Below are 24,639 nucleotides of genomic sequence, written 5' to 3'. Positions count from 1 at the left end.
CTCTGATACCAATCTCCATTGAATCACCTTCTACCCCAACTGTGCTCGAAAACGGAGTAATAAATGTCCCATCCACGCAGTCCCAGAAACCGATCGCAGGCCCAACCACCTACAAAGTCCTAGATTCCCATCCACAGCCCATCCAAACAAATGCAACAACCTTTTCTCATCACATCTCCACGCCAACTTCGCCCGATCTTCACCTCTTCGCAACCACCGGCGAAGGCACAGTCAAAATATTATCCTACCCATCCTTCGACGTCCTCCACACCCTTAATGCTCACACATCCGCCTGCCTTTCCATTGCCCTCGCACCTACTGGACGCTATCTCGCCGTCGGCGGCAGCGACGCCCTTATCTCCCTCTGGGATACATCGGATTGGATTTGTCGACGCACCGTGTCTAGTAATAATGGTGGGGCCATCCGCGGGGTGAGCTGGAGCTTTGACGGAAGATTTATTTGCGGTGCTTGTGACGAAGTAGGCTGCGGCGGTAATGGAATTGAGATCTTCCATGCTGAAACAGGCGAAAGCGTTTATACTGTTCCTACTGGTGGCGGGATGAATTCGGGCATTCCTGCCGTCGCATGGCATCCCTCGCGTTATTGGCTTGCGTACTCTACTACAGCAGATGGTCCTGGAGGTGGCGGAGCCAGTGGCCTTAAGATTGTGGGAGCTGCGGGTGGGAGTCTCTGATGGTTGTATGTTTAACGTACTGTGCGATCAGCTGTGACTGGATGCCTGGCCTACCGTATTCCGCAGAAAGGTCGAGTATTTCAGCCAACAGCTGAGAGTTTCCTCAACATGATTTATATACCCGTGGTATCGCTATCCGGCAGTAAAAGAAGTTTGAGCTGCAAGTCATGTACAATGCACACAGTCAGACTTGTTGATAAAAGAGAAAAATCATAGTCATCAGATATAACCATAAAGAACTCGGGAGAAGGTAGAAAAGGTTTTTGAGTCCAGAAAGGACCCTGGCTTGTTTTTATCTAAGATGGTAATACGCTGAGGGAATAACACTAGTACTAAAGCTGTATGCAATGCCTTTCCTTCCCTTCATGAACACCATTAACTCAGGACGCATTAGAAATATCATGAGCACCCACTGTCACAGTTTGGCTGCATAGGGGGCTCAAGATGCGAACAGACATCTGTCCACTAGCCCTATTGGAGTTTGGATCGTGAAACTCTTGCAAGCAGCAAAGACCGCATAGAGATGCATGTGTAGTAGATTGTCGGGTGGGAACTGACCACTTCAAGGGGTGAAGGTAGAAATCAAGCCCAAGATTTGGAGTAGAGTGATCTATCAGAAAAGCCCAAGTGCGACAAATGCAGACACAACGTCGCGGTCGACGTTGAGGAGCCATTCGTCTTGAAATCGTTGTTCACCACCGCATCCAACAATTAACGAGCGCAGTCGATCTCGGATGAAGTCGCGAATCTTGATATTGTGGAGAATATCGGAGTTTTCCCAGTGACGCTTGCGTTCGTTTTCGGGCGGTTCGTTCTCATCCCACTTGCCCGTTTCTGCGTTATTCCAGTAGACCAGATGGTCACCAGCACGGGGGTTATTTTCGGTCTCGGTTCCCTCGGCGAGCTCGGTAATGATGTCTGCCCATGTGTTGAGATAGGATTGGAGGTGACTAAGTATGTACGGTGGTGGTTGTGTGTCTGGACCATTCAGGCTGAGTAGTTGGGTGAGTGCAAGCGCATGGAGTTTCTTTTGCGTTGCGCTTCCGATATTGTCATAGTGAAGGAACCATTCAGTGAGCAGCCAGGTAAGGGCATGTTCTTCAGATGTGCCCGTCGCGGCGGAAACAGCTGATGCGAACATCTTTGGGTACGCCAGTGCTAAGCGGGCGAGAACGGAGAAGTAGTCCGTTTCAACGACGCCATATACAGGTGTTTGTTTTCTGTTAGGTCCAGTAGTTTGGCTGGCCTCGTAGGCGGAGTAGAGGCCTTCCAGGAGAGATGACAGGAAGGAACTATCGAGGAGCGACCGGGTGATAACACTATATGAGTTTTCACTGCCGCCATCAACGGCCTCAGTGCCACGTACCATTAATTCGACTAGGCGTGGCACGACGCCGAGGCGTTGGCGTGTTGTAGATTTCAAGAGGGCCTCAAGAGAAGCGAGGAAAGGAAGTCGTACTCGGTCACTCAACACCTCTTGCGGCGCAAGGTAGATATAAGATTCTGCGATTTGAAGGGCCTGCGGAACACTATCCGTGGCAGCTTCAAAAATGGGGAGAAGTGCAGGAAGAAGAGAAAGGATTTCAGGAGAAGCTGGAGCTGGAGTTTGCGTCAAGATAGCCCCCCAGAGCTCTAGTGCCTCATCGAGCAGATATACCAGTGTTTCCTGTAGGCGAATCAGTATTCCTGCACGCATTAGTTCAATAAGGAGCGAAGTGAGACGTACAGAGCCTGGCTCCACCGAGTTCTGAATGAGAGGTAGGATGAGTGAGTGGTATCGTGCCGAATCTTGCTTAAGGGAGTTGATCAACGATGACAGTAAGGTAAGGATAGCCTGTTTCATGAGATGTTCCTCCCCGGAACTTTCCCATAGCGGGGGTAGCAGCGACAATATCTGATCTGAGAACGGGGCAATCTGAAGAGTCATTAGCATACCCGTGTGAAGGTACAGCGGGGTAGGGGAGTTCATACATGGTCTTCCATCTTGATTACAGCCACGCGGACCGTATCTAAAAGCCCCATTTTTGTTTCAGAGAGTTCAACCTCTTGAACCAAGGACATCAAGTCATGAAGGATGGAGGGAGCATAGGGTAGAAACCCAGTGGGGGAGAACTCGAACGGATAAAGCACGTTCTTTAGTTGTCTACCAGCTGTGATGCGGACTACCAAGTCGTTCAACGGGTCTTGCTTGCTAAGAAGGTGCTGGAAGATTTGATAGATGGCTTCTGTGTTCAGCTCGCTCGACTTGACTGGGACCCACTGGCCCAAGAGAATGGCAATCCTCCGTCTTAAAACGTTATAGCCCTGCTCTTGAATCTGCACTTCTGGGACAAGTGTAGTCTCTAAGAATTTGTTGAAATCTAAATGCTGCTCGAGACTTGCGGAGGCAAGTCCGATCGCTGAGTATAATGAATCCTTTAGTAGCACATCGCGATTTTCCGGACCTGGCAGTATCCTGTCAACAGAGTTCAGCGCTGCTTTAGGGTATCAGGTACTTACTTGCAAAGTTGTAGAAGACGTTTAGAAGTCGCGGGATGAGCAGGTCTTTGAAATGGATGACCAGATCAAGGAAGAGTTTCTCAGAGCATGATCGAATAGAGAACTCCCAAGCGTCGGAAACATCTTCTTCTTTCCGTTCCCATTCTTCAGGGTCTTCCTCCCATTCTTGGAAATCGCTCGATCGGAACCTGAAAAATTGTGTAACGAGAAGCTCCATGACATTGACCACAAAGTCATGGGTAAAGAGTTCCGCCTTGATAAGTTCAATAGACTGCTTTTTCTCCTCCTTATCTTCAGGAGTCTGGTACTTGAAGGTCTGAGCTGGGTTGAATGCCATTTTGGAACAAGCTCTGATCAGAAGAAGGGCTTTGAGCCCAGCCTTTTCCATCAGCGACTTTCCCTCTTGTTCACCAGTTGCGCCTAACTGCCCGTAGTTCTCCCCTAGCTTAACCACTAGACTCCAGTATGATCGAACGAGGGAAATACTGTCTGGTAGTAATGCAAAAGAGGCAGCTCGATCCTTGGCCATCTCGACATGGAGCTTCGATAGTTGTAAAACATGTTTCTCTACCGCCTTATGCACATTCTCTGGTAGACTAATGGAACCGCTGATGAACTGAAGGAAGCGACTGAAGTGAGAATGAGTCAACAGCCAAAAATCTTTGACTTCGTTATGACGGTTAGGGTGTTCGTATCCAGCTATCACAAGGCGCCGAACGACCTTGAGAGACACTAGACTTTGCTCAAGACTCTCCAACAATGCTCCTTCGTCAACAACACCCTGTTCTAGAAGCGATACCCATTTGTTCACTTTGTCCACATATATACTTCCTAGAAGATGGAAGATCTCTGGAGCAACAGATTGAAGGTTGGTTCGTGTCCTTTGCAACCGGGCTGTCGATAGCTCCTTGATTATCTGCAAAAGGATTGTAAGAGTCCGTGGCAATTGTAATGGGTTGGCGCCAGGCTGGGTTGAGGAACGGAGGAAGTTGATAAGCGATGAGATACCGTCAGGCCTTGACGAAGTAGTTAGAAGAACAGCTACCGGACTTGAAGAAAAGAAAACGCACCAGTCCTGAGGAAACTCATAACGCATAATCTTCGCGATCATCAATGCATTGTGTAAAGCCAGAAGAGCAGCGGGCTCAACGACGCCCGCTTGTAAGGCTCTGTTCTTTATCTGCTCTTTTTCTTCCTTTTTGATAGCGCTATACAAAGATTAGAAACTCCAACTCTTCACCATTATAGGAATGCGTCTGCATAGGCTTACTTTGTCGCGGTCTTTCGCCAATACTTATCGATGCCGTTCTTCAATTGGATGATTGCAAGGTATCGGACTTCGTTGGGTACAGAGTGATCTAGGAAGACATCCTAAAGATAGAGCGGCATGTTAGTAAGGCAAAAGTAAAAGAGGTTTTACGGTATCAAATTACCTGGAGGGAGGTATAGTAATTCTCTTGCTTTTCCCAGTTTTGCAATTGCTGGGTTCCAGTGTGCACCTGCTGCTGCGTCGAGCTTGCTGCCAAAACCAAAGCATTGAGAACATTCTGAGGAGTCAAGGGGTTTGACTCCCCGGGTAACTCAACGACGTGAGCCATACTATGGGATGGCTGGAAGCTTGGGTTGGTGGTGAAAGCTATAGATAGCTATCAAAGCAATTGAGCCCAAACCCCAATATCAGCCAAGAGAGGAACCTCCAAGACACAGTGGAAGCATAGAATATGGGGGTTGGCCTGGTCCTTGAAGTTCTATCTTGTGGCAAAATGCGAAAGATTTCTATTGATGGGAGAGTAACACGCAAAGAGCTCTCTCCGTTGTCCGTATACATTAGCCCGTAATCTTTGCTCCCCGCCTTAGCGGGACGCATCGGGATGTTGTTGATCCTCTCCGATGTAGCCCTAGGGCTGGACCCTGAAGGCTAGTCCATGATGGGACTTATACTTAGGGTTGAGGTAGATCTGGTTGCATGACATCATCACTACAATTGAGATCCATCTTTATAAGCAGGATTAAGTGGACCAGTTACTCTATACAGTAGCAAGTGTGCAATGTATTCAGCGTTTCTGGTTACATAGATATGATGTATTCTGATGCAATGTCTCTACTTCCTGATGAACAGATTTCGATCATGGGTATATAGCTGGGAACGGCGCCTTTGTTGCTGAGCGCATGCGATATCTTCCTTAAACAATCAAAGCGCTATCTTATTTGAATAGTATTATACCTTTGAACCTTTCGGTTACATTCACAGAAAATCTTCACACAAGATACAATGGCCGACTCCGACAAGCTTCGTATGGCAGCTCGCGCTGAGCAAGACCTTAACTCCTATCAGATGAAGCAAGGTCTTGGACCAAAGAGCGACTCTGGTACGAAGAGCCTTGTTATTAATGAGTCTTGAGACATAGTGCTAAGAAAGTATGAAGTCCTCGAGTCCAACATCGACGAAAGGGCGGACAAGAAATTCCGTGAAGCAACGGGAATCAAAACTGGCCGAGAGGCAGGCGCAACAGGGAGCAACCGGAAACCCATCCCTGAAGACGAGGGAGGCACTCGGGACTCTCGTGGAAGGTTGGTGTTTTATCTATACTTCTACGTGGTTTGATCCGATGCTAAGTATAACCAGATTGGCACCAGCTAGCGAATATGAAGGCACCGGAGGCCCTGAGGATAAGGTAAAGCTCGAGTCAGAACGCCGTCCGGGTGATCAAGACACACTTAACATCCAGGATCTGAAGACTAAAGGACTTTCTCGGTAAAGAACTTTGACGGAAAGCCTTTGAGAACCAGGGTACAATAGTTAGCATATATTTAGGTTATGAAATAATATGATGTGGTTAATCTAGACCCAGCGCTAAGGATGCGCTAATCAGCGATCATCTACAGTAATCAAAAGAAGGGTCTTGAAGAGCCTAAACGTAAGAACAGAACCACGCAATTGAGAATGGAATAGGCATTGGTATTTATGAGTGAAACGAAAGTAAAGAATACATTACCACCCATGCCATCCAATGATATCACCTTCTAAAGGAGTCTAGGCACATACTACCCTGAGGGTCAATTTTGGACCCCACTCAGCACTATACCCAAGAAAACAACACCGTCATCCCTCCTAGTCATACTATTACCTTCGAACAGTGCTTTTGCCAAAAAAAAACTGGGACTTTTCTTTTCCGGAATCAGATTAGATCAGGGCTGCTTTTTGCTCAGTGATTGATCCCGGAGCGTGGGGCAAGGCGAAAGTGCGTGTGCTAAGCACTCCATGAGCATTGAGCCAGCTGCCCATCAAGATGACTACTCCCCCACTAGTTTAGAGTGATATGTCATAGACTGACAGCCCTTAAGTCCTATTTTTAGCTTATTCCTGTAGAGGTCAAAAGCTGCGGCGGGTCTAAGAACTTAATCATCAATGAGGTAAATACTTGGATATCATGGATCATAGTGCACGCATATAACTCATTTTGAAGTGATATGAGCTTTTGCTCCTAGATTCCGGCTGGAAGAATGGTATGTTAAGAGCATGGAAATAGTGTTATACGGTAAAGTCCTCTAAGTGTAAGCTTGCGAAAGATAGTGGTTATATTGATACAAATTATAGTGCTAGTAAATTACTGTAAGCAATGTTGCTGCCAGTACAGAGTATATGTGCAAGGTTATTTTGATTGATAAATAAATAGGGCCAAGGTAACCAGCAACTCGCTTCTCAGTAGTGCGTCTTTCCTTCGGTGCCTTTTGATTATCACTCGTTGATTTCGCCAGTTTACTTTACTTGGACCCCAATTCAGTCTAAATCCCTGGAATCACAAAGAGACAATGTCTTTTATCGGTCATAGACCCACACAGGGCAAGAATCTGTCTGTTGAACCAGATGGAGAGACTCCCTTTGTCGACTACTAGCTTCTCAAGACCGAGCCAAGCTCCTTCCTTTACTTCCAACGAGATATCGATGCTTGACGAGCCTCACGCCATGAATCCTTCGCAACTAACTACTGCCGAGAAGAGACTATATGACTTCTTATACTACCAAGGATGGACTGGTACACAGTGTTCTTCTTACTTTGCTCATATTGAGGCGATTAAAGAGGCCCTATCCCACTATTTTTACTCGCAAGCTTGGAGCGACGATCAAGTGGCAAGCGCTTCACGAGCGTTGCCAGATGGAATTACCGGAGAATTTCCCGGCTCCTAGAGGTGATGCCGCTCGAGAAGATCTGCAGATGCATCTGAGATTAGTGGAAGAACTGAATCGTAGAAAGGCGATTGGAGAGCGCATGTACCCGTCAACTAGGACCGTGGGCATGGGGTTGCTGAGCAGAGAAGGACTTGAGTTGGAGTTTCCTCAAAGCATGATCATTATTTATATCCATATATCTTCGCTTGGCCATATATCTGGTTCTCTCGCCATTTTTCAAAGAGATATATACTGAATACTTGATATGCGATATGTCAATTTGTCCGGACCCAAGGCTTATTACAAGCTAGACACTCGAGAAACTGAAGTGTATCTCCGTCTAGTAGGTGTGTGCTCAGATAAGAATTAGTGAGTGCCCCAAAGAGCTATGTTGCCCTCACAAAAGCGGCGACACGTGTATTAGGCATCGGACAGGACTATGTAGGCCAAAGAACAACGGTTCACTATACTTATGACTAGTGGTAGTGGACTAAGTTCCCGCATGGGCAATGCTCCGATAGGCTCCTGCGTAAGTGCAACCGTGTGATGGGCGGCTGGATCCCGGTCAGTTGCTATGGACATCATTCTCTAATATTCATTGGCCGTATCGGCTCCCAGCGTCCAATACAATGCTATCAGGAGCTTAGTTTATGGACCTGTTTACGAGAGGCTCCACACAGCTGTCATGGAAGCGCTAGGATTGAATGTCTTCTCGAGTCTCGGCGGATTGCACTGCCCCGCTTCTGTGCCTTTATTGACCACTGATCCCTGATATCCCCCCATGATAAAAATACGTCGATTTATCATGTCACTCGTTCATGATCCAATGCGTCGATTCGTATGGTCGGATCTTACGCCCAGGATTTGGAAGACAGTTTTGTACAGGGCTAACAGAATATATAAAGAGCTCTCTTTCCCCTCTACTGTAGCTCGTTTCTTTCACCCAAAATCGCATCCATATCACACCCACCATGTCGTCTACTACCGCTGATCAGCAGCCAATTGAGACTCGGCTCTTCATCAATGGCGAGGTAAGCATAGTCGTAATATCATGATCATAAGGCTTCATGCTCACCAAGCCTTCATCCGTCTTCGTAGTTTCAACCATCGACGGATGGGAAAACATTCAAGTTGATCAACCCATATACACATGAACCAGTTACAGACGGTCCGTTGCTGCACCCGCCACCAATTCTACAAAGTGTACCTATCCATAGCAGATGCTAACTCTCTCTTAGTCCATGAGGCAAGTGAGCAAGATGTAGACAAAGCTGTGGCAGCAGCCAAAGCCGCTTTCCCAGCTTGGAGAGACCTCACCCCAGATGATAGGGGTGTCTACTTGCGCAAGCTGTCAGCTTTAATTAGGGAGAATATACCCGAGTTGGCTCGCTTGGAGTCTATCGCAATGGGCAAGCCTGTATCGCTTTATATAGATGGCAAACTGGCTGCAGACACCTTTGCTTATTATGCAGAGGCTGGCTGGCATGCGCAGGGAACTAGCAGCGTGAATACCCCTAGCGTTCTTGGTCTTTCGCTTAGGCAGCCGTATGGCGTCGTTGGCGCTATCATCCCTTGGAATATGCCACTCGCGCTTCTCTCCATTAAGGTTGCCCCTGCTTTGGCCGCTGGAAACACTGTGGTGCTTAAGAGTAGCGAAAAGGCGCCTTTGACTGTAAGTTTCAGCCAGCCATCACTCCTTGAAGTATTCCATCTGACGTTTTTTTCTGTAACAGTCTGCTTTCGCGGCAAAATTAATTGCAGAGGCTGGCTTCCCACCTGGCGTCGTCAACATCATCTCCGGTTTCGGAAGTCCAGCCGGTAGTGCCATAGCATCCCATATGGATGTGCGCTGCCTGAGCTTCACTGGTTCCACAGCCACCGGTCAAAAAATCCAAATCGCAGCAGCCAAGTCTAACTTGAAAGTAGTCCACTTGGAACTAGGCGGCAAAACACCAGCAATCATCTTCGAAGATGCGGATATCGAAAAAGCAGCAGAAAAGACTCAATTCAGCATCCACTTCACGAGCGGACAAACCTGCTTCGCGAACTCCCGCATTTATGTGCAGGAGTCCGTTGCGGATAAATTCATAGCAGTATTCAAGGAAAAGTTCGGCGCCGCGGCGCGCATGGGCAATCCCCTCGAGCCGACGACGAACCACGGACCGCAGGCAGACAACATTCAGTATGAGCGGGTCAAGTCGTACCTAGAAATCGGAGAAAAGGACGGAAAGCTCACGATGGGAGGGGATGGCGGAATGGGCTTCATCAAGCCGACCGTCTTTGAAAACGTCCCTGATGACTCTCGGCTTATGAAAGAGGAGGTGTTTGGACCTGTTGTGGCGATCAATACGTTCAAGACAGAGGAGGAGGCGATTGAACGGGCTAATGCCTCCGAGTTTGGTCTTTACGCCTCTGTTTTCACGAAGGATATGGATCGTGCAGTGCGGCTGTCAAAGCTTCTCGAGGCAGGTACGGTCGGTGTTAACTGCACGAGTCCCACTATTGTGAAGGACATGCCAATGGGTGGCTACAAGCAGAGCGGCTTGGGTCGGGAGGGTTTGTTGAGCGGCTTGGACAGCTACCTGGAGACAAAGACTGTTTTAATCAGTACAAGTTCTTGATGCGCTCACATATACTCGAATATTTTTTACGAACAGTGAATAGCAAGCTTTACATTTCTGAATACAATCTGAAACCTGGCCTTAATCACAATTCTCAACCAAATTCTGCGAAGGAAGTCCGGAAAACAGGGAGAATGGAGTGAAAAGCTGTTCTACTCTACCCCCGTCCCGAAGAACATTTGACAGCTACTAAGAATGGATGTGCTTAACCAAAAAGACCGATGAATAGGCTTCACTACAGAAGTCAACAATTTTCCACAGTTGGTAGTGTTACTATGCTAATTCTTTTATGCTCACAGCATCATTTGTGTAATCATTATAAATCTGCTACTCGTGATATAAAACATTCAAGCACGGCCTGCTGGCATAGTCAAAATAAGTACATATAAGGAGACATATCGCATAATATTGCCTTAATAAAGACAAAACAGAAGGCCCATCAACACACCGGAAATAGTTCCAACAGCGGGCGTACCGAAGGGAACAGCAACATTTGGGGTAGGGGTCGATGAGGAAGAAGATCCATTGTTGCTAGCGCTCTTCTTAGTCGCGGTGACCTTGACATTGTAACCGCTCTTTGAGTCATAGGGGAAGGGGCTCGTGTAGTTGTAAGTCGCAGTGGTTCCCTTATAGGTCTCCTTGACAATGTCCAGAATTCCATGACCAGCTGAACAGTTGCCGCTAGTCAAGGGGTTGGGCCACACAGGCGAGTATTTGGAGTACTCGCCAGCGGACATGGGTCCGGGGTATGTCTCGTTGAGACGAAGGTTGGTAGTGTCGACATCATAGTTGACATAGCCAGTCTTGTTGGCCACAATCTCAAGGATATTGGCACCACAATCCCATCGACCGAGAGATGGCAGACCCCAGTTGGCCGACATGGAAGCGATGATCGAATAGTGAGTATAGAACGTATCATCCGTGGTGCCCTTCAGGTCGTCAGGAATAGCACCACCCAAGAGAATGCTCATGATCTTGTTTCCCTTGGGGTAGGTCTTGTCTTCGTCGAAAGTGAGAAGAAGAAGAGTGCTGTCCATGAAATAGGAGTTGTCAAGCAACTGGGAGACCCAGCTACGTTCCCACTTAGCGGCGAAAGTGATGTTGGTATCGTGGGCATCGTTGGTCATGTTGGGGGTAATGAAAGCGTACTGAGGGAGCTTCTTATCAGTGAGATCGTCCTCGAAGTTGGTGAAGTTTTTGATCTGACGCAAACGCGTGCTGTTCTTCGTGACCGAATCAAACAGCACCAACGGGTTGTGCTTTCGCACGTAATCATTGGCATAAGTTTCCTGGTTGGAGTAGTTGTATCCCTGGAATCCAGGGTAAGGTAAATGTTCCTGGTACTCTCCCCAGGAAATATGCTTCGTGTCGAACAAGTCGGCGATGGTCGAAACGTTGGCCGGGATTTGGTTGAAATTATCATTGTCCATGCCAAAAGTGTCTCCTCCGGCGGAAGCGCAGTAGTTGGGCTCGGAGGGATGGGTAGTTGCAAAGAAATTGGTGCTAGGAAAGTCAGTAAGGAATTGTGACAGTTGGGCGAGTCTCAAAAATCAAATCTTACAGAGTGATTCCTTGCTTGGCCAGCCATTGGTAGTTCTCATCGGCAGACGCATCCGAATAGTCCTTTGAAAGATATGCGTTAGAATGTAGGGAAGATAAGATTCGGGGTGCGCCACATACAATGTTCTCCAGCCAAACTTGGAAGAATCTGTCAAAGGCCAGGCCAGTCACATTGGACACAGGAGAGTAGGGCTCAGTGGTAGCCGCAGCCTTTTCAATGTCCGACAGGGAAGGTTCACTCTCCGTGGCCGTTTGGGCATAGGCCAGAGAGGCCGCGAATAAGCTTGCAATGAAGGACTTCATCTTTGAGATCTATGTGGTCTCTTTTTGTCAAGAGATCGTCCTTGTCACCGATGCAAGAGGAAGAATGCAAAGAATGATCAGCAAAGGGAGCGCGATCACCTGTCTTTATAGGAAACAGCGAGGAAAATTCTATCGCATAGGACCATGTACTATGCACACGAGGTCGGTAGGGCAGATTGCAGTGTACTCAGTAGAATATTGCGCTACTGGCGGGTTGTATCCACCAAGGCAGTTAGATAATTGAACGTTTAGAACCACGAGGTCAGGGAAGCTTGTTTCATTCGACGGTTGTCATTTCGGCTAATTGAACCGCAGGCAACAGCTGAATCGCTTAGTGGCATTGTTTTGTAAAGACTAGTCTGAGATTGGGTAGCGGGGATGAGATTGAACGAAGGAAGGCAGGGCCCCTTGCAGTACAGGAAGTCGTCCATGCGAGAACTTCGAGATCCTGGTTCATAGTGGGTCCCGGGATCAGGTCTGGGCGAATGCTTATCCACGCCCTCGGTGGGGCCGAAAGTTTGGAGGTTTGGAGGGCAGCACGTGCGCCATCTTCTGGTTGACAACTCCAGTACTACCCTTTGTCCATTGGGAGTGGAGTTATTAGTGAAGCATAGGATAAGACAGGAAGCTACTAGGAGTAAGTAACCTACCACTGCACCTAATACCTTCCAGGGCTGACTGGCCCGGCTCGGTCGGCAAGTACGAGCTTTGTACTCCGTACTTTCATTTAATACCATTGTGGTTTCAATTTGCAAACTATCGCATGACCAACTCTAGGCTATTCTAATATCTTTCCCGTCATTCACTCAACCATCCCAAGAATGAAACGCGCCAATATGGGTAGCTCTTAGTGGATGGAATTAATCTATACAACCGGAAGAGTAAATCATTTTGTGGCTGACAGCCACTGCCGATATGTTTGATCAGTACATCAAAGCCTTGAAATGCTAACTATTACCATGATGTTGTTGGATTTCTTTCTCTTTCTCAATCCCATACAACTACACAAGCTCATTAGTTACTCTGCTAATATGAGTAGCTTAAGTAGCAAGTGGACAAAAGCCTTCTCCAAGAAGACATGCGAGGCAATTGAACACACAATGTAATACCGCCACTACACTACTAACTTGTGCGTATACCAAAACCTGATTGGATTCTTATATATTGGTCTTTGCTCTTTAGAGTGAAGAGAAATGCTCAGGCGCCGTATGGGTGTCGTGGGATTCTAGGTGTTCTTATGATGATCCATCATTCAGTGAAACCTGAAGACATATTTAATTGCCTTGATCGACTAGAAAGGATAAATCCTAGTCAAATTCCCCAGTATTATGGTGATGTCCTTCCCGTAACTATTTTGATTGCGGATAAACGGGTCATAGCTCTGTATGGATCCAGGATTTAGTGCGGGTTTAACTACTCCTTATAGTTATCTGCGAAACCGAACTCACATTGGAGTGCACGCCGCAATGAAAGGATCCATTGCCCTCGGCCCAACTATGAGAGATTCGTGGAAAGGAATTCCATGGGTTTTTAAACGAACGAAATAGATCTGAAGTTCCAGTCGAACAGGCATTGATTGCTTATGCGATTTACCATACACGGCCATCTACGTCCTGTGTTCTCAAGTCAATATGTTTTGTCTTTTCTTCTTCCTCATTCTTAAGAAAGACAGAGCTAGTCATATCGAATCAACCTCCAGCTGAATACAGAATGGCGGTCGATGTAATTCACCATCACGACCACGGACGATCACGTGGTTCGATTCGACCTCGGCAGATTAGATCAAAGTCCAATCTGGGGAACCGACCGACCGCATTGGCCTCCGCAACACCGCTGGCCGTTTCCCGCTCAAGTTGTTGACTCCCTCGTTTACGAAACGATTTATCTCGATAAAACATCATGATTATACAATGAGCTCGACAAATTTTGCCGCTGCTCAGGAGCGCGTTCTGGAACGTCGTCGTCTCCGCGAAGCCGAAGCTCGCGCTAGATTTGCGGAACAGCAGCGGACGTCGCCGGTTAACCATCCTGCGTTCCAGAGACTCCCTTATCCTTTGAATAGATTACCTGTCTCAGGTCTCTCATTCTGGAATACGATAAAAGGTCGCGAGGGCAATAGGCCTGCTTTCCGTGTTGGACAGGTCGATGCTGAACTCTTGGATGAGGAACTGTTAGGGTTACTGAAAGGGCAAGTCGGGAATGCTTTGAAGTATTTCGGGGTAGGTAGTTCTCATCTGTTTCCAACATTGTATTGTATGATGTCCACTAATGCTCTGATATTGTAGCCCCAAGCCCGTGAGGACTGGTCCCACGAAATCCAATTTGCTCTACGTGCAATCTTATTCAAGCTCTCGATTTGGGACCACAACGCATCTTATGGAGCGGCCTTACAAAATTTGAAATACGTAGACACTCGCAGCAAGGGCCCGATTCACTCAGCCCCAACAAAGTGGCAGAAGTCCTTGTATGGTCTACTCACAGTTGGTGGTCGCTACGCCTGGGAGAAATGGGAGAGCTGGTTGATCAACCAAGAAGGCGGCTATGACGAGGTGAGTGCTGATGGCGACCCTTCAGTTATTAATTATGCTCATATTGGCAGCCGTCCCGAGAAGTGCGGATACTGGCTCGTATGACAGATCTCATTTCCACGACACACTCGATCGCAGCTTTCATCTCTTTCCTTGTATTCTTAGTTAACGGTCGATACCGAACATTAGTCGACCGTATCCTTCGCATACGCCTCACTCCTCCCTCCGCACAGGCAAGCCGCGAGGTGTCGTTTGAATATTTGAATCGACAACTTGTGTGGCACGCATTCACGGAGTTCCTTTTGTTCCTGCTGCCTCTCGTGGGAATCAGCAGATGGCGACGATGGATATCCCGAGCGTGGCGGAGAACAATGTCTAGTATTAGATCAAGTGATGGAGACTCCGAAGAAGCTGAGAAGCAAGGAGAGTTAGCATTCCTTCCCGAAAGGACCTGCGCAATATGTTACAAAGCGAGTAATCCAGAGTCCGCAACAGAAAGCGAAGTGATCGCTGCATCGGCGGCCTCTGGGGGTATCCTCGGGTCCGCGCAGACGGACATTACAAATCCTTATGAGGCAATCCCATGTGGCTGCGTATACTGCTTCGTCTGTTTAGTGCAAAAGGTCGAGGGAGAGGAAGGAGAAGGTTGGATTTGTCTACGCTGCGGTGAGATTGTTAAGAAATGCAAACCCTGGCACGGTGATGTCCTTGAGGAGGCTCGACCTCAGTCAAGCTCAGGGAAAATTGTTGGCTTTGCTGTAGACGATGATTCTGGTGCCCCTCGTGATGAGCCTGAGAAAGGGGTGGATGGTTCCGTTGAGAAATCGGGCCCACTGCAGGACTCTATCTCAGATGAAGAGCTACAACACTCTGGCCAGTGGTCTACGATTGGCCGAGAATCAGATTAGTGTGGCTGAATAACATGCTCAGCAGAAAGCGAAAGGCATCAATCATCTCATTCTCATGCATATTATACGATAAATTATTATTATTACTAGGAGTCAGCTTTTTTCAAAGATACCCAGTTGCACTGGCCCTCATCTTTTCTTGGTTATCTATCTAGAACTTACTAAAAGCACTACTAGTATCTTAACTTCCTTAAGTTCAAACGACATATACGAATCCCTTAGACTGTGGTTTCTTGGTTCGTGTCTGCAAAATATGTACGATTCTCACTGGTCTTGAATTTGAGGTGCTTTTGCCGAGTTGAGAATCTACTACTACCTATTCAGTAATCCATATACACAAAAAATGTATCCATCCCAGCTTCGTCACCGGTAATTGGAAGTTCCCCACTTTATACCCGAGACTTTCGTCAAATCACAACCTACAATTGAATTATACTCCCCAGAAACAACAACTAATAGGATCAATTCCGATTATTCAACATCCCCCGCAACGGACATGTTGCCGATGCTCTTTTACGGAGACACGTACCAACTCCGATTAACCGGGAGATGAGGGGCTCACTTCCACCGCACATCGCTCTATCGTCTTTATCCTTAATAAAGCTATATTGCCCCTCTCTACTGTCGACCTAAGATATAGGGTCATTTGGCTGTCTTGAAGTATCCAACGGCAACTCCATTGGAACTGTTCAGCGTTCGCCATGGATCCCTCCAACCCCGCCGTCTCCGCAACCTTTGGGGAAGCGAAATACATCGAATTCCCCTGTCTTCCAGAGGGGACGAAGCATGAGGATGGAACACCTGCACTGAATCGCTACTCTGCAACCATCACTAGAGGCCATGACTTCCCTGGCGCTAAGGTAAGTAGTTTACCTTGCAATTCCGTCGACTGGAGTTTTTGACCCTGATCGTACTGACAGCACCTTCCATCTCTAATAGGCAATGCTCTATGCAGCAGGTGTTCCCGACCAAAACGCTATGGCAAAGAGTCCTCAGGTAGGAGTTGCATCTGTGTGGTGGGAAGGAAATCCGTGTAACATGCACCTGCTGGATATGGGCAAGACGGTAAAGAAGGCCGTCGAGGGCCAGGGCATGATTGGTTGGCAATATAACACCATTGGTGTTTCAGATGCCATCACCATGGGCAGTGAAGGTCAGTGACTTGGCAGACTACGTACAAGGTCCATCGAAGACTTACCTGACGCTACAACAGGCATGCGGTTTTCTCTCCAAACGCGTGAGATCATTGCAGATAGTGTCGAGACTGTGACTTGTGCTCAGTACCACGATGCCTGCATTGCCATCCCCGGATGCGACAAGAACATGCCTGGAGTGGTGATGGGTATGGCCAGGCATAACCGGCCCTCCATCATGATCTACGGCGGGACTATTCAGATTGGGTATTCCAACCTCCTACGAAAGCCAATTAACGTTTCGAGTTGCTTCGAAGCCGCTGGGGCTTACTCATATGATACTTTGCGTCAACCGGACGACGGTGGAGACACCAGCAAGACCAAGGATGAGATCATGGATGATCTTGAAAGACATGCCTGTCCCAGCGCGGGCGCATGTGGAGGCATGTTCACTGCGAACACAATGGCCACAGCTATCGAGTCGATGGGTCTGTCTTTGCCTGGCTCCTCTTCCACCCCCGCTACATCTCCATCAAAAATGCGAGAGTGTGTCAAGGTGGCGGAAGCGATTAAAGTTTGCATGGAGAAGAATATAAGACCGCGTGATCTTTTGACTAAGCGGTCATTCGAAAATGCCCTCGTCATGACGATGGCTCTTGGAGGAAGCACCAACGGTGTGCTCCACTTCCTTGCCATGGCTCGGACAGCTGGCGTGGAACTTACTTTAGATGATATTCAAAGGGTCAGTAACAAGATCCCATTCATTGCTGACCTTTCCCCCAGTGGAAAATACTACATGGCGGACTTGTACGATATTGGCGGGGTACCGTCTGTCCAAAAGCTGTTGATTGCAGGGGGCCTGCTTGATGGCGATATTCCAACAGTTACCGGAAAGACTCTGGCCGAGAACGTGGCATCATTCCCATCGTTACCGGACGATCAGGTTATTATTCGTCCTTTGGACAACCCTATTAAGGCGACTGGCCACCTTCAGATCCTCCGTGGAAACCTAGCCCCCGGAGGCGCTGTGGCCAAGATCACCGGCAAGGAGGGCACTAAATTTATAGGAAAGGCACGAGTGTTTGATAAGGAGTATCAACTCAATGATGCACTCAACCAGGGTAAAATACCCCGAGATGAGAATTTAGTGATCATCGTCCGTTATGAGGGCCCCAAGGGCGGACCGGGAATGCCGGAACAGCTCAAGGCCAGCGCGGCATTGATGGGAGCCAAGCTTACCAACGTGGCACTGATCACTGATGGAAGATACTCAGGGGCAAGTCATGGGTTCATCGTCGGCCATATCGTACCCGAAGCCGCGGTAGGAGGACCAATCGCTGTTGTCCGCGATGGGGACGTGGTCACAATTAATGCGGAAACCAACGAAATTAGCATGGATGTCTCGGATGAAGAAATCCAGCAACGGCTGAGAGAGTGGCAACCTCCCGCACCGCACGTTACACGCGGTGTGCTGGCCAAGTATGCTCGGCTGGTTGGTGACGCTTCCCACGGCGCAATGACGGACCTTTTCTAGGAAATCTTAGGTACATGGTAATAATTATGAATAAAAACTCCATACGATTGCTTTACGAGCTGACCATGCCATCATGATCAATAATTATGTGTCAAACGGGTCCATGCATGAGCAGGGGTATCATACTAACATTAGGCGATCGAGTTATGACTGAGATGCCAGAGCCAAACTGCGTGCTGAATATGGCTGACATGAAACGTAACTCCTGGTCCTAACTCTTCATAGACCCATGCCCCCAAATACTTGTCTGCATGTATGTATCATGTACCACAGGGATATACACAGTACAACCTCCAATAGGAGCTGATGGGAAACGCCTGTTCCAGGGCATCCTATATACAGAACCGAATGGCGAAAATAGAAAATCAAACGTGATATGTGCCAATCGGTCGTCGCTATAAACAGAAGAGTTGTAAGATGACCAACTCGATCTCTTTATATTATCTCCAGAGGATTGAGTCCTATTTTAGGGAGAGAGGACTATAGACTGCACCTCAGGCATTCCAATGTTCCATGATGGATGACGTTCCTGCTGAGTCAGTGCAGCCACGAGATGCAGGCTGACGCCATGAGTGGGCAAAGGCGGATGACTCATCCCCGCCGATCCTCCACGGTGCTGCTTCCGAGCCTCTGACAGGCCGACAATGTATTTTTCGCTCCAACAAACAAGCTCCACGAGAACCAGAGCTAAACATCGACACTTCCTCAGCAAGGAGTCGCATTCCTATTTTGACCATTGACAAGTGACCAGGGAGAAGCGACATCTCACAGGGCCGGACCCTTTTCGCATTGATCCCCTCAGGTAAGACACTATGTTTGTTTGTTGCACACAAAGTACCAAGCACCCGCTCGTACTGTCGGTGCGAATTCTTTGCAAGTAACCTTGGTTCTAGCTGACCATTCTTCCAATGGCCGTAGCATATATCCCACGTTTCCCCTCGTCTCCTGGAACATACCATTAATCCGTGTGGCCTGTATCTGGGCCTACTGTCTTGTCCGCCTCCTGGGATAGAGTCAACTCGTCATTGGGAGCTTATCAGAGAATCAATAGTCGCTCCTTTCTTGGCTTTGCCTCAAACTGTGGATCTCCAAAATTTCCCCGGAGCGCCCAAAGATAGACTGAAGACCAACGTGCTGCATGCTTGTCACCTATTGGTCCGATTACTCTCGGCGGGCGCACTCTAGATACAAACTAAGAACGTCGGGTCGCGGCCTCTCCCTTACCTCAAAGAGGCCTTCTGAGAGATTCAAACCGTAATTTGGATTCGTCTCACCATCTGAGACTGTGAATTGCTTCGATTGACCCGCTTATTTGCCTCACTTTTGCGCTAAACCCAGATCTACCCACCAAAGAGGTTCCGCCGTTCCATCTCGTGTAGATTCGAATTGCATTCCAGAACGAATCCCCCATAATCCCACAAGGATCGGCCGGGTGAGCTGTTTGGCGCTAAACATTGTGGCGTGGTAAACGCTGAATGAATGAATACGTCGTCCGGAAAGGGGGAGCTGTTCAAACTGGTCCGGATCGGCATCGTTATAAGTTAAAGACTTGTCGCAATGGGGCTGACTGATTCGCCAACACTCCCTACGACTTCCCGTCTAGGCGTTTCGGATATTAGTGCTGTCATACGCTTCTGGGACTCTATCTACTCTGTTTTCACCAACCCAACTGCCTTGCTTTCTTTCACTCGCCTTTCCCAAAGCCTCGATCGTGATGGATCTCTGAGTTCACCAAAAGCCTTATTGCTGAGTATCTGCTTTATCGTCATGGCTGGATGTGGGTTCTTATCCCTGATTCTACGGCGCAAGTGCTCTGGGCGGACTTCGGGGAACAAGCGTTGTCGCCGGGGTGCTCGTCGAAAATCCTCTAAAACGTCCGCTGGAACCTTTACCTCGTCCGAAGACGAAGGCTATGACAGCAGTGGATCGTTGCGACATGGCACAGACAGCGCCTTCTCTACAGAGAAGACGGAGCCTCAACGCCGTGAGCTGCCAGATGATGGTCTGCGCGCCCCTAGCCCTACCCTGCTATCAACTTATTGCTGACTTTCAAATAGCGCAAACCACAGATCCGGGCCTACTCAAGAAACATTCAACTTATATCTCCTACACTACATCTGTCGCGACATATCCGTCCATAAGAACATTTTACAAGCCGCATCCACAGAAGGACAAGCTGCCGATAAAACCATCGCCAATCCCGTTGCTAGTCTTTGTACACGGCTTGGGTGGGTCGCTAGCCCAATTCAATCATCTGCTGACGAGCTTGTCTAACGTCGGACCGTGCTTCGGAATCGATCTGCCCGGTTGCGGATTGTCGAGGTTTGAGCCTGATTCTTGGGACGCATATAAGGTCGAAGCGCTCGCAGAACTGCTTGCGACTGCTATTGAAGGGCATCGTGACAAAGACGCCGGCCAAGGGGTAGTCTTGATTGCTCACAGTTTGGGCTGTTCCCTTTCAGCAATGTTGGCATCCACGACCTCTCCAGCTGGACCCAACTTGAAAAAGCATATTCTCGGACTTATCGCTGTTTGTCCCCGCGCGTCGCCCCCATCTCCCAAAGAAGTTACGTCTTTCCGCCGCCTCCTCCACATTCCGGGTCCGATCTTTGACCTTTGGCGATACTGGGATCGACGAGGCGGTCTGAAGAGCACCAGTGTCAATCGTCTCGTCGGCGCAGATGCTGATCCCGATACAAGAGGACTTCAAGTACGGTACAACAAACAAAGCAAGACGCCTGTGTGGAGACGCATGGCTTGGGGTACTCTTCCCACATATGACGGTGTCGATGGAACCCCTGTAGGAGGGATTCCAGGGGAGACGACCTGGGCAGGAGTACGGACGCCAACCTTGCTTGTGGCTGGCGAATCTGACACAGTAACGAAGCCTGCGGAATTGCAGAGAATTCTCAAATTCTTCGGGGGCAAAAGCTCAAAGATCGAAGAAAGCAGCAACGGTAGCAACATTGTTCCGGATGCTTCCAAAGTCAATGACCAGGCTCCAGCCCCCTACAGCCGATTAGCACACGATGAAGAGTTTGGTGTTGAGCCTCAAGTGAATGAAAAGGAGATAGAGAACACTTCAGAAAAGCCACTTCAAGCTAAACGCTCTGTCAAAACGGTGATCCTGCCAGCTCCAGCCTCCCACGCTCTTCTTTACGATCGTGCGACATATCGCACTCTAGCTGGAATCATACAAGACTTCCTTCAGCAGCACGTTGATAACCGGCTGAGTCTCGGATGGCAGTTGCAATATCTTAATACATCGGGCAAGTGGGATGTGAAGAACCTGGCGAAGTGGAAGAAAGTCACTCCTGTTTCAGAGCGCATCTCTGACACATTCGTCGCGCTGAAAATGTTGCGCGAGGTGGACGAGGAGCATAATCCTGTACTATTCTCACAAGCGTATAGTGACCGGATCTACGCAGTGATCGATATTAGCTACGAAAACCCGGTGTACAACCCAGCCTCACTGGAAATGGGGGGCATCCATTACCACAAACATCCTACCGTGTCGAAGATTCCACCAACGCCAGATGAGACACGAGACTTTATTGCCTTGGTCGATAGGCTTCAGAATGAGATTACAGAGAAGATAGCGAAGTCTGGCAACCGCCAGACTCCACGCCCGGTAGTTGGGGTTCACTGTCATTACGGATACAATCGAACCGGTTTCTTGATTGTCTGTTATCTGATTGAACGTTGTGGGTACACCGTCCAGGAAGCAATTGACGAATTTGAAAGACGCCGTCCACCAGGCATCCGTCATGGACATTTTATTGATACATTGTTCGTGCGATATTGTGTTGGGCTTAAGAGAGCACCGACGCTGTAGAAGACAGATGGGGTTCTCGTCCTTCTGCTGGTTGTCTTTGCTCTTGTCTGTCTTCTTGCCTTTTATTATTATTCTCTTTTCTTTTCATTTTCGGGACTATGTGGCGTTCGGCTTGGGATCACGGCCTGGGATGGTGTAATGATGAGTTATGACAATGAGTGCCTTTTTGATAGACTGTACAGTAGCCAGTGATAAATAACAATTCTAATTTTTGTCTACCACGATTATGTCCTTAATACTACGTATTAAATGGTGCACTTGGAAGCAACGCTAGCTTCCCCCATCTTTTCCTGCACGATCAAACTAAAAGGCTAGTAGTTCAAGTCTAACCAGCTCCCCGGCTAGTCGGGTACTAAGTTTAACCATTCCCGTTTAAGGCCGTTCGGAGCCGTCATCTGTATCTCAACTGTGATACCTGAGGCAGAAAGGTTTAGGGTTACGCTAGTCCACATACGGACCAACGGAGATTAGTCACCCACAAACCCACAACGAGAAACCGCGTGATTGTCCGTCCGAAATTTCGAGGTTTGATCTGACCGACCGACTCTCCAACGACGACAACGACCCATCCTCTCACCTCGTCCCCTCTTCAGTACACCTTCGATTCCCGCTCGAGGTTCAAAGTCGCAAAAATGGGTGGTGTCACCGTTCGCGATGTGGACGTAAGTTGTCCTGTCCCCCCTGCACCTATACCTATATGTTCCTGAAGTCGATATGGCACCGGTATCTGGAAGAGGGGGAAAAGGACAAGGGACCAACATTGCATGGCAGGGAGTGAGGGGCAGAAATCTTGGGATGTTCTGGACGTGCTGGATCATTATGGGCACTGGTTTACGTGGACGACATCGATATCCTCGATCGGATCGCGAAGCATCGATTGATGGGATCTGCGACTGGAATGCATAGGATATACAACACCGCGATGGACGCAACGAATTGCGATTATCAGATACCGGAAATTTGCCAGAGGATCTTCAGGAGCAAAAATTGCAAGCTCGGGTCAAGCAAAGGACGTATACTGACTAATTTTGAATTACAGGCGCAGAAGTTCATCTCTGCTTACTCTGCGTTCTTGAAGCGTCAGGGAAAGCTCCCCATCCCTGGTGCGTAACCTCTACTGAACTTGTCTCATGATCGATCGGAAACTGATAATTTGTGCAGGATGGGTTGACACTGTCAAGACCTCTTGCTCCAACGAGCTCCCTCCCCAGAACGCTGACTGGTACGACTGAACCAACAATGTCGTTCTTGCGCTGCCGACACATCTGACAATTACTAGGTACTACGTCCGTGCCGCTGCCGTCGCTCGTCACATCTACCTCCGCAAGACCGTTGGTGTTGGCCGCCTCCGCAAGGTCCACGGCTCCGTCAAGAACCGTGGCTCCCGCCCCAACCACCACGTCGATGCCTCCGGCTCCGTCGACCGCAAGGTCATCCAGTCCCTTGAGAAGATCGGTGTCCTCGAGCACGACGAGGAGAAGGGTGGCCGTCGCATTACCCAGTCCGGCCAGCGTGATCTTGACCGTATCGCCAAGACCACCGTTGACGAGGAAGAGGAGGACGACGAGTAAATTAGCCTCGGATTAAAATAATGAAAAAGTCCTGATGTGTTCCACGTTGCCTCTTTTTTCCTTCATTTTTCCCTCTGGATCTTAAACTTCCGGAAGAAAAATCAGGTGAAAAACGGTCGAGTACGCTTCGTCGGCATGGATCGAGTGGGATTGATGGCTATGGACTCAGGGAGAGGAATGAAGTTTCTTTATTGTTGCATATTACAATGTTCAATTTCCTGATGACTCGGGGGCCTACTACGGAGAATTCACCAACCTTGACTACCCAAAGACATCCATCTCTCTCTCCTTCCTATGTCGATAAGACATATCGCCTCGCCCTGATCCGACCCCCGACGGCATCTCCTGTTTCTCCCCAGGCCTGAAAAATAGAGCACGTATGATATCAACTTCACAGATTCAAGCCTTGCATACGGGAGTGTAAGTTGAAACCTAACCGTAGAATGTATGTACAATTGTATCAATCAAGCCTCCTATCTATATCTACACATTCATTTCTTCCCCGACTGCGCCGTAGGATCCTACAGTCCCCCAGATGTCAGTCTCCAACCCTAAAATTCAAGACCATAACAACAACAATAAATAAGAACTCACCAAATAAACCTGATAAAACCGCATCTTCAACTCCTTCTCATCAAAAACTACCCGTCCAGCCCACGGCACCTCAACCTCATTCTCCGGATCCGCCTTAAGCACATACCTAACCGTTCCATAGAGCATCAACTCCCGTTCACCCCCAAAATAAACCTTCGTCGGGAAATGCTGCCTCGACTTCACATGCGTCCAGAGGCCATGTCGGAGGTTAAGGATTTCTTTTTTTCCACGGAAATACATGTCAGCTCAACGCACTCATGAGAACTACACCCCTACCATTTATTCCCTGATTACCATAGACAAGGACATCTCGGGATCAAAACCAAAAAGAAACGAAAAGAGTAAGTGTGGAAAAAGGAAGGCGAGACTAACCTTTCTCTCCATTCGCGACCTTCGACCCCATGATTAGCGTTGCATCGGGGGTGAAACTCTGGACGTATTTCTCGTGCAGGGATTCGGTGTCACTGGTTGCGTAGAACGATTCCATGAATGCTATCATGGAGTCACCGTTGGGTGGGGCGAGGGCTTGGTTGGAGGTGAGGTTGTAGGACATTTTTTGTTGGCTGTGTTCGTTCTGCTCTTCTCGTGTTTGGTAGGTTTATTGGGTGGTTATTGGGGGTGTGATGTTATTGGGAATGGGGGGTTTTATCTACTCGGTAGATCGTTTTTATTGCGCGACGAGGGGTA

The 24,639-nt window shown here is 48.4% G+C and overlaps 10 protein-coding genes across 10 annotated transcripts; 6 read left to right on the top strand and 4 right to left on the bottom strand.

The window, feature by feature from the left end:
* Positions 1-239: 239 nt before the first annotated feature.
* Positions 240-588, bottom strand: AO090009000420 (uncharacterized protein; the record flags this gene model as incomplete). Its single annotated transcript, XM_023235176.1, has 2 exons — positions 240-516; positions 551-588. The coding sequence occupies 2 exons, from the start codon at positions 586-588 to the stop codon at positions 240-242; spliced, it is 315 nt and encodes a 104-aa protein (XP_023088653.1).
* A 720-nt stretch (positions 589-1,308) lies between these two features.
* On the bottom strand, positions 1,309-4,792 carry AO090009000419 (putative importin 11; the record flags this gene model as incomplete). Its single annotated transcript, XM_001816832.3, has 7 exons — positions 1,309-2,361; positions 2,422-2,610; positions 2,667-3,139; positions 3,195-4,210; positions 4,265-4,402; positions 4,465-4,565; positions 4,628-4,792. The coding sequence occupies 7 exons, from the start codon at positions 4,790-4,792 to the stop codon at positions 1,309-1,311; spliced, it is 3,135 nt and encodes a 1,044-aa protein (XP_001816884.1).
* A 674-nt stretch (positions 4,793-5,466) lies between these two features.
* Positions 5,467-6,016, top strand: AO090009000418 (uncharacterized protein; the record flags this gene model as incomplete). Its single annotated transcript, XM_023235164.1, has 4 exons — positions 5,467-5,563; positions 5,621-5,765; positions 5,821-5,949; positions 6,010-6,016. 4 exons carry the CDS (start codon positions 5,467-5,469, stop codon positions 6,014-6,016), a joined length of 378 nt encoding a protein of 125 aa, XP_023088652.1.
* A 2,320-nt stretch (positions 6,017-8,336) lies between these two features.
* Positions 8,337-9,986, top strand: AO090009000417 (uncharacterized protein; the record flags this gene model as incomplete). Its single annotated transcript, XM_001816830.3, has 4 exons — positions 8,337-8,396; positions 8,464-8,533; positions 8,604-9,037; positions 9,099-9,986. 4 exons carry the CDS (start codon positions 8,337-8,339, stop codon positions 9,984-9,986), a joined length of 1,452 nt encoding a protein of 483 aa, XP_001816882.1.
* A 413-nt stretch (positions 9,987-10,399) lies between these two features.
* AO090009000416 (acid phosphatase PHOa) lies at positions 10,400-11,849 on the bottom strand (the record flags this gene model as incomplete). The annotated part of the gene is made up of 3 exons (XM_001816829.3): positions 10,400-11,489; positions 11,548-11,609; positions 11,667-11,849. 3 exons carry the CDS (start codon positions 11,847-11,849, stop codon positions 10,400-10,402), a joined length of 1,335 nt encoding a protein of 444 aa, XP_001816881.1.
* A 1,710-nt stretch (positions 11,850-13,559) lies between these two features.
* AO090009000415 (pex2/pex10/pex12 family protein) lies at positions 13,560-15,285 on the top strand (the record flags this gene model as incomplete). The annotated part of the gene is made up of 4 exons (XM_023235151.1): positions 13,560-13,571; positions 13,631-14,068; positions 14,135-14,398; positions 14,449-15,285. The coding sequence occupies 4 exons, from the start codon at positions 13,560-13,562 to the stop codon at positions 15,283-15,285; spliced, it is 1,551 nt and encodes a 516-aa protein (XP_023088651.1).
* Positions 15,286-15,986: 701 nt separating this feature from the next.
* ilv3B (putative mitochondrial dihydroxy acid dehydratase) lies at positions 15,987-17,952 on the top strand (the record flags this gene model as incomplete). Its single annotated transcript, XM_001816827.3, has 3 exons — positions 15,987-16,145; positions 16,225-16,438; positions 16,499-17,952. The coding sequence occupies 3 exons, from the start codon at positions 15,987-15,989 to the stop codon at positions 17,950-17,952; spliced, it is 1,827 nt and encodes a 608-aa protein (XP_001816879.1).
* A 1,767-nt stretch (positions 17,953-19,719) lies between these two features.
* AO090009000413 (RNA 5'-triphosphatase domain-containing protein) lies at positions 19,720-21,787 on the top strand (the record flags this gene model as incomplete). Its single annotated transcript, XM_023235141.1, has 2 exons — positions 19,720-19,729; positions 20,010-21,787. The coding sequence occupies 2 exons, from the start codon at positions 19,720-19,722 to the stop codon at positions 21,785-21,787; spliced, it is 1,788 nt and encodes a 595-aa protein (XP_023088650.1).
* Positions 21,788-22,419: 632 nt separating this feature from the next.
* Positions 22,420-23,358, top strand: AO090009000412 (40S ribosomal protein eS19; the record flags this gene model as incomplete). Its single annotated transcript, XM_001816825.3, has 4 exons — positions 22,420-22,449; positions 22,827-22,890; positions 22,949-23,009; positions 23,067-23,358. 4 exons carry the CDS (start codon positions 22,420-22,422, stop codon positions 23,356-23,358), a joined length of 447 nt encoding a protein of 148 aa, XP_001816877.1.
* A 521-nt stretch (positions 23,359-23,879) lies between these two features.
* Positions 23,880-24,505, bottom strand: AO090009000411 (uncharacterized protein; the record flags this gene model as incomplete). The annotated part of the gene is made up of 3 exons (XM_023235134.1): positions 23,880-23,909; positions 23,953-24,170; positions 24,325-24,505. 3 exons carry the CDS (start codon positions 24,503-24,505, stop codon positions 23,880-23,882), a joined length of 429 nt encoding a protein of 142 aa, XP_023088649.1.
* Positions 24,506-24,639: the final 134 nt, after the last annotated feature.

The sequence above is a fragment of the Aspergillus oryzae genome, chromosome 1 (assembly GCF_000184455.2).
Source record: "Aspergillus oryzae RIB40 DNA, chromosome 1".
Classification (NCBI taxonomy): Eukaryota; Fungi; Ascomycota; class Eurotiomycetes; order Eurotiales; family Aspergillaceae; genus Aspergillus; species Aspergillus oryzae.
The sequence above is the reverse complement of the archived record's forward strand: the minus strand, read 5'-3'. Positions and strand labels throughout refer to the sequence as shown.